The sequence below is a fragment of the Elephantulus edwardii genome, unplaced genomic scaffold (genome assembly GCF_000299155.1).
Source record: "Elephantulus edwardii isolate Elephantulus edwardi_28Jun2011 unplaced genomic scaffold, EleEdw1.0 scaffold00104, whole genome shotgun sequence".
NCBI lineage: Eukaryota > Metazoa > Chordata > Mammalia > Macroscelidea > Macroscelididae > Elephantulus > Elephantulus edwardii.
The window spans coordinates 6,983,297-6,990,707 of record NW_006399854.1 but is presented as its reverse complement, the minus strand read 5'-3'; the positions used below and the strand labels follow the sequence as shown (position 1 = coordinate 6,990,707).

General features: G+C 37.8%; 1 protein-coding gene across 2 annotated transcripts in view; it reads left to right on the top strand.

Moving 5' to 3' along the window:
- Positions 1-7,411, top strand: part of KCNH5 (potassium voltage-gated channel, subfamily H (eag-related), member 5) — a 591,159-nt gene that overhangs the window by 179,736 nt on the left and 404,012 nt on the right. For both annotated transcript variants that reach the window (XM_006891790.1, XM_006891789.1), the window contains exon 7: positions 3,511-3,937. In XM_006891790.1, the coding sequence (XP_006891852.1) occupies positions 3,511-3,937 (427 nt within the window). The remainder of the gene's footprint in view (positions 1-3,510; positions 3,938-7,411) is intronic.

Below are 7,411 nucleotides of genomic sequence, written 5' to 3'. Positions count from 1 at the left end.
AAGACCTTCTATGAGGTGTATTGATTCAGTGACTTGGGTAATCAGTATGGGTGTATTGGAGACAGAGCAATCGACACAGGACAGAGTAGAGTTTAGGACTGTTGTACATATGAGTCACAAGCGACTCAATGGCACATAACAACAACAACATATAATACAGGCCTGTTCAAATCATCCTTCTGTTATTTCCTTGGTTCTCCTACCATTGATTCCGGTTACCTACATTAAGATTACATAGAATGAGGTCATCCTTCATCCTTAAATTGTGTCTTTGAAGGCAGCTTTCAAGTCCTGCCCGAGTCTTCTTTTTGTTCTAGTTTCTTTAGCATTTCTAAATTTGGTATAGTTGTCAGTTTTGTTTATTTTGAAATTCCTCTTGGAAACTAAAAAGGCTCGGCATGGTAGAAATGTAAGGGAATTGATGGAAGAGATATGCACCAGGTTAGATAGGCAGGTTATAGGTCCTAAAGTTCCCTATGTGTAATGATTAACAGGGAGTTAATATTTAATCCTATAGGTAATGAAAACCAGAAAGATATTTTAGATGACAGAGTGGAGTGATTAGATAGATGGGCCTTTGGGAAAAAAAAATGTCATGATCACCTGGATAGTGTAACCTGTGAATCAGAACTAGTGAGAATAAAGTAGCTAACAGGGAGGCTATTCCTATCACTTCTAAAGGGGGCAGGGGGCAAGCCTGGAAACTGAGCCTCTAAGCCATGAGCATAGAAAGAAAGTAAATTTCTTGGAGAGATTATGAAATAGTTATATTATGATCATTTATGAGGACACACTGGGCAGTGGAATTCTTAGGATTTGGCAATAGAATGGATGTGCGGGGGAAAAAGGAGGAGGTGGACCTCATCTTCAGTCTGAGTGAGTTGATACAAAAAAGCTTTGGTGGTCTGACAACTCAAAGGCATACAGTTTGAATCCACAAGCTTCTCTGTGGGTAAAAGATGGGCATTCTCTTATGCGATTTATAGCCTCAGAAAACCTGCTAGAGGGTCACCTATTAATTGATTCCACCTTGAAGGCACATACCCAACAACAACAAAATGCCATTCATTAGAATAGAAAATAGAGAACTAATATGGAGGAAGTGAAGGATTTTCTTTGGACCCTATGATCTTTTGAATAACTATGAGACATTCAGATGGAAATGTCCAGCAGGCACATGGATTATATGTTGAGAAAGCTGAAGAGAGTTTTGTGCTGAGCAATTAATTGTGCAAATAGAGAAGATGATTAAAACATAGATATATACCAGATCAACCACTCAGGATGAGCATTGTAAGCCAAAATGGAAACATAGAAAGGATATCCCTAGAAAATTATTTTTAAAGAATTATGAATTGAGGAGTTGGCTAAAGCCCAGGCAAAACTGATGTCATAAATTCTATAACAAGCATTTACAATGTTTATAAAGCAATTTGTAATTATTAGTGCTACACACAGTTTTAAGGATCTCTGGCAGTGCAGTATACATTATGGATTGCACTGCTAAATGAAAGGTTAGGGATATGAATTCACTCATTGCTCCATTGGAGAAAACTGGACAAGCTTCTCCTGCAAAAGTTTATAACCTCAGAATCCTGATGGAAGGTTGAACTGCTGGTGGTAGATTTAGTAATGGTTGTGGAAAATAGGTATTGTGAGTAAATGGAATCCTAAGTGTATGTTCCCCAGAATAATTGACCTCCTGCCTGTATTGAAGATCAGGAAGGTGTGTCCCTCCCATCAGTTGAGCTTAATTCTAGTGTGCCTCATTCTTTATTTTCTAGATTGAAGTTGAGATTGTTTTTAAATTTGCATGACTATGAAGATTTCCTCTTTTTTATTTCCTTATTTGTAGTTGCTCAGGTAGACATAACTTTTTCCCACTGCAACATTTAAATGGAAATCTCATAGTTGCTTTAGAAATTCCAGCTAACTATGTGTATAAGAATGCTTTTTATTTTTAAATTTACCTATTTTGGTAACCAAATGTATGAAAATGCATTTGGTTATGGGCTTGTTTAGAGCAGAAACAAAGTGCATGCATCTCAATGTCCCCAGGGCACAACTCTGAGTCTAGGAGGTAGAAGTGCTTAATAAATGCTTGCTTTTGTTTTTCTTGTTCATGATTGCACAGTTGCATTTTTTTCAGGACTTCCAAATGTTCTTTAATTTTCTTATCTTTTAGCATCTTATGTCAATTTTTGAATTATGTCAATTTTTCAGAATTTTTATTAATTCCATCCTTCCAACTCTCCTAAAGTTTAATGTAATGTCTTCCCCTCCTTTGTCTTATATTCAAGTGAAATGAGAATTTATCTTAACCCTCTCTATATATTCTTTTCTATAATTGCTGTTAAAGGTCAGAGTAGCCTATAGGTTTAGTCAATTCACATATTTGCCTCTCTATAAATTTAGTAGTGGTACAAATGTTTAATGCTCTTGGCTACTGACAAAGGGCTGGAAGTTTAAGTCCACACAGAGACACCATGGAAATAAGACTTGGTAGTCAAACATTCTTCTAAGTGGTATAGCACTGATCTCTCCATTTGCTGTACAGAAGTAACTCATGGTTGCTGTGATGCTGAACACTGTCACACTGATGTGTCAAACGTGATAATGGTTACCTATGGTGGGCAGTATTTGGTGGAATTCCCTGATTAAAACAAGCTTGGAAGCAGGAATGGCATCCATTTCCGAAATAGCTTGCTTCCAGAAACCCTAAGAACTTGGAGAAACGATGAAAGTTATACAAGTGTTCAGGTCTTTTGTTCGTAGGGTCGCTATGAGTCGTCTATGACTCAATGACACTTAACAACAACAATCTACCTCCCCTCAAAATAAAAATCAGACACTAGAAACAGTGGAGCATATTGCTACTCTCTGAAGCTCAGGAGATCACCGTGGCTTGGAATTGACTTGATAGCAACTCATTGCTTGATTGGGCAGATGTAATGCTTATCACAGCCTGTGAGGCCAACAAAGATATTTGCTCATTCTGTTCGTATGCGCAGAAGTATTTCTAGTCAGCTTACCAGTGAGACTGAGCTCTCTTTTTCAGAAGTCCTGCTGTTTATAGCTATTATAAAATAAGATATAAAGAGAAATCCTTTAAAGTAGAGATGTTTTATAGAAAGAAGTAATAAAAGTCTGAATTTATCACCCCTATTTTTATACCCTGCAGATTGTATTTCAACAATTTTTATTTGGTTTTGTTCGATTTTTCTCTGTGCTATTTACATTGTATTTATGAAGATAAATGATCCTTAGCTAATGAAAAATGGCTTTATGTAATAATTCTCAAATATCTTACTTCTGAATGAGAAAAGATCTGCATTACAAATGTTTATTATTTTAATCCTTTTAATTACCTAAAAGTCTACTATCTTGAATTTGTCCTTAGTATGCAAATTGATGATCATGTTCACTCTATGAAGGTGAGTCACTATGTTATTATCCACTCTTTTTTCCTGAAAGTGTCATACTTTTTTTCCCTCTCTTTCTATTATTCAGGGAATCAGCAGTCTCTTTAGTTCTCTGAAGGTGGTGCGTCTCTTACGACTGGGCCGTGTTGCTAGGAAACTGGATCATTACTTGGAGTATGGAGCAGCAGTCCTTGTGCTCCTAGTCTGTGTGTTTGGATTGGTTGCCCACTGGCTGGCCTGCATATGGTACAGCATTGGAGACTACGAGGTCATTGACGAAGTGACGAACACCATCCAAATAGACAGTTGGCTCTACCAGCTGGCCTCGAGCATTGGGACTCCATATCGATACAATACCAGTGCAGGGATATGGGAAGGAGGACCCAGCAAGGACTCACTCTATGTGTCCTCTCTCTACTTTACCATGACAAGCCTTACAACCATAGGATTTGGGAACATAGCTCCTACAACGGACGTGGAGAAAATGTTTTCCGTGGCCATGATGATGGTTGGCTGTAAGTACTTTTCAAATTATTATTGTTATTGCTGCTGAAATTTCTGACTGAGATCTCTGATAGAATTGAAACGAAGCTTCTTCATCTGTATAAAAGTGTGTCATATGCCATGGTCTGCTTTTTAATTTATCCTTAAGAAAAGTCTGAATCACTATTGTATTTTCTTGTACTTTTAAGAATGTATTAATATAAGGAAACTAGTATTGATAGAGTTGTTAAGAATACAAGCCAGAATGAGAACTCTTGTCATTCTAGTGGCATCTAGTAGAACTCATTGGAAGGAACTTATAGATAGAAGGCATTTGGCATATTCTGTTTTGTTGGTGATGTTAAATGTTGAAATGGGGGAGGGGAATCTAATGTGAGATACAAAGTTTAGAAAATGTGTTCATTAATAACTGAATTTCTGAATTCAAGCTGATCTCAGAATACACTTTTCTGTAACATTTTATAATAAAGACACAAAAGGGCATGTAAGTTCAATTTTCATTAAAAGCACTCTTTCTTAGAATTTATACATATGAACATATATAAATATTTATTAGGATATATATGAATGAAAGAGAAATAAATATAAGCCCTTTCAACAGTTACAAGGGTGTATAAGATTTTGTAGGCATAGTTGAGTAAGTCGTTGAGGGTCTTGTTGAGGGTCTTGGGAATGGAATGGCTTCCTAAGTGGGCCAATGCTTACATTCTCTACTCTAATGAACTTAAAGCTGTCAGGGAACCGCTTAGGGAAAACATACCAAAGAAGCTGCTTTAAAAGACATTTCTTGAGAAAAATTTCCACTGTCCATACTTTCAACCTGATTGAGACTTATCCTAGCTGAGTTATCTAGAGTAACCATAAGATGGTTGTATTGGAGGGAGTAGGCATGATTACCATTCTTTTAGCACTTCATAAGCACTTCTCCTTTGGTTATTGGTGTTTGTTCTAAATCTTTCTTTCTGAAATTCTGCGTTATAAAAATTTATATTTTAACACCCATAGGAAAGATGTTAGAGTCCAGTGTTATTGACTGACCCCTAAAGCGTCAGTATCTTAAGTCTAAAACAAAGTACATCTTATGCACTTTGGAAATGCTATGAGAAGCCAGATCCTGAAAGAGGAAATGATGATTTGTGAAATAGACAGTCAGTGAAAGAGAAGAAGAGCCTCAAAGAAATGGAGTAACACAGTGGCTGCAACAGTGGGCTGGACTATGCTGTGATTGTGATGATGCTGCAGGACTGGACAGTGTTTAATTCTGTTTACATAGAGTTGCTATGAATCTGAATGGGCTCCATGACACCTGAACAACAATACAAGTATTTTTTTAGCACCACCGTTAGCAACTTACCTCCTGTTTCTCTAACATGATTTTATACAGGCACAAGAATATACAAGTTATGTTTGCTTGTTAAAGATTACATTGAAGGGCAAGTGGGGATTATAAATGCTGAGGCTCCAGGATTTAGGGGATTGAGGAGAATACCATAATTAGAAGAAGTAAGGGAACTTTGTAATTCTGACCTAAGCAGTGAAGATGAAGGTCAAAGCTCTATGAGCACATCTGAGAGGCTTTACTGAAGAATTATGGACTTGAAAAGCTCTCTGGACTTAGGAATTGTATGCTATTACCAAATGAACTCTTACTTGTTAACTTGTGTAATAAAATCACTAACCATGAACGTGGTTATGGAAAAGCTCTGTGATCATTGCAACAGATTTAGGACCCAGTAGAGCAGTAAGATTTGTGGGCTGGAATTAGTAGACGTCTGTACAGGAATGTGGGAGATTATGCCTGACCTTAAATCAGCTGGTTTTATGCTGTGGATGTTGTTAATAGTTCCTCTTTGTGGATTGTGGTAGGGTTCAGCTACAGCCATCTCCATGCTGCTTAAACTCTTTTTAAACATTACATAATACTTGGAAAGAGGATCAGAGAAGGAGAGGAAAATCCTCAGTGAGCTGGACTGACACATGGACTGCAAGAATGGACTTGTACACGGCAGAGATTGTGAGGATGTTGCGGCAAGGCTTTGATCTGTTGTTTGTAGGATTTCTGAGTCAGAGTTGATGCCACAGAACCTAATAGTTTAACAACTCTTTCTTTTTTTCCTCTTTTCTATTATACTAGCTGGATTTTATGATAAATGTCCTGTTAGATGCCATTGAGGTGATTCTGACTCACAGCGATCCTATATTTTTAAAGAATGAATAAAAAGCTTGTTCTATCCTTTGTCTTCCTTACAATCTCTGCAGGCTCAAGCCAATTGTTGAAGTCCTCGTGTCAATTCTATCTGATGAGCTTCCTTTCTTTCACTGACCCTCTGCTTTTCCCAACGTGTAGGAGAACCCTGATTATACTTCCTTCAGGACATGTTTATTATTCTTTTGGTTGACCATGGTATATTCAGTGTTCTTGTGGTTAGGTGCCATAGAGTTGAATACAACACATAGTGACTATGAAAAACAAATCTGAACCCTGTCCTATCCTGTGCAATCTTCATAATCTCTGACACGCTTGAGCTCATTACTGCAGTCACTGTGTCTGTCCATCTGGTTGAGGGATTTCCTGTCCTTTGCCATTCCTCTACCTTTCCAAGCATATTGTCACTTCCCAAGGGATAACTTACCCTAGACATATGCCTGAAGGATGTGAGACTAAGCTTTGTCATCTTTATCTCCAAAGAACAGTCTGGTACTTTCCCAAGGCATACCTGTCTATCCTTTTGGCAATCTGTGGGATATTACATATTCTTTTTTCCATACTACAGTTCAAAGTCATCACTTCTTCTGTCACGCTTATTCACTGTCCAACCTGCAGATGCAGAGCTGATTGAAAAGACCATGGCCTGAATCTGGTCCACTTTAGTCTTCAACCTGACCCAATTGTTCCTCATTAATTTGGAGACATCCTGGGCAGCAAAGTTGCCCAATGCAATATATCTCCTAATCTCCTGACTGCTAAGGGTGTTGTTTGTAAATCCAAATAAGCATAAAATGTTAACAACTTCAATCTTATCTTCATTCTCAATCAATGTTGCTTATCTGGTCAATGGTAAGAATTTTTGTCTTCTTCACACTGAGATGCAATCAGTGTTGAAGGTTGTAGTCTATGGCCCTCTGTGCATTTCAGGATAGTCAGTACTCTTCACCAGCACTGTATGTCAAAGGCATCAGTTCTTCTTTGGACTTCTTTATTCATAGTCCAACTTTCACATTCATGCAAAGCAATTGAAACTACTATGGCTTGAGTCAGATGCACTTCAGTCTTTAATAAGCATCTCTGCTCTTTCTAACATTAAAGAAGTCCTTGAAAGCAAATTTATCCAATTTTGTTGTTGTTGTTATGTGCCGTCAAGTCGCCTACGACTCATAGCGACCCTATGTATAACAGCCCTAAACTCCGCTCTGTCCTGTGCCAATCGCACTGTCTCTGACACTCCCATCCCAATTATCCCAGTCACTGAATCAATCCACCTCAT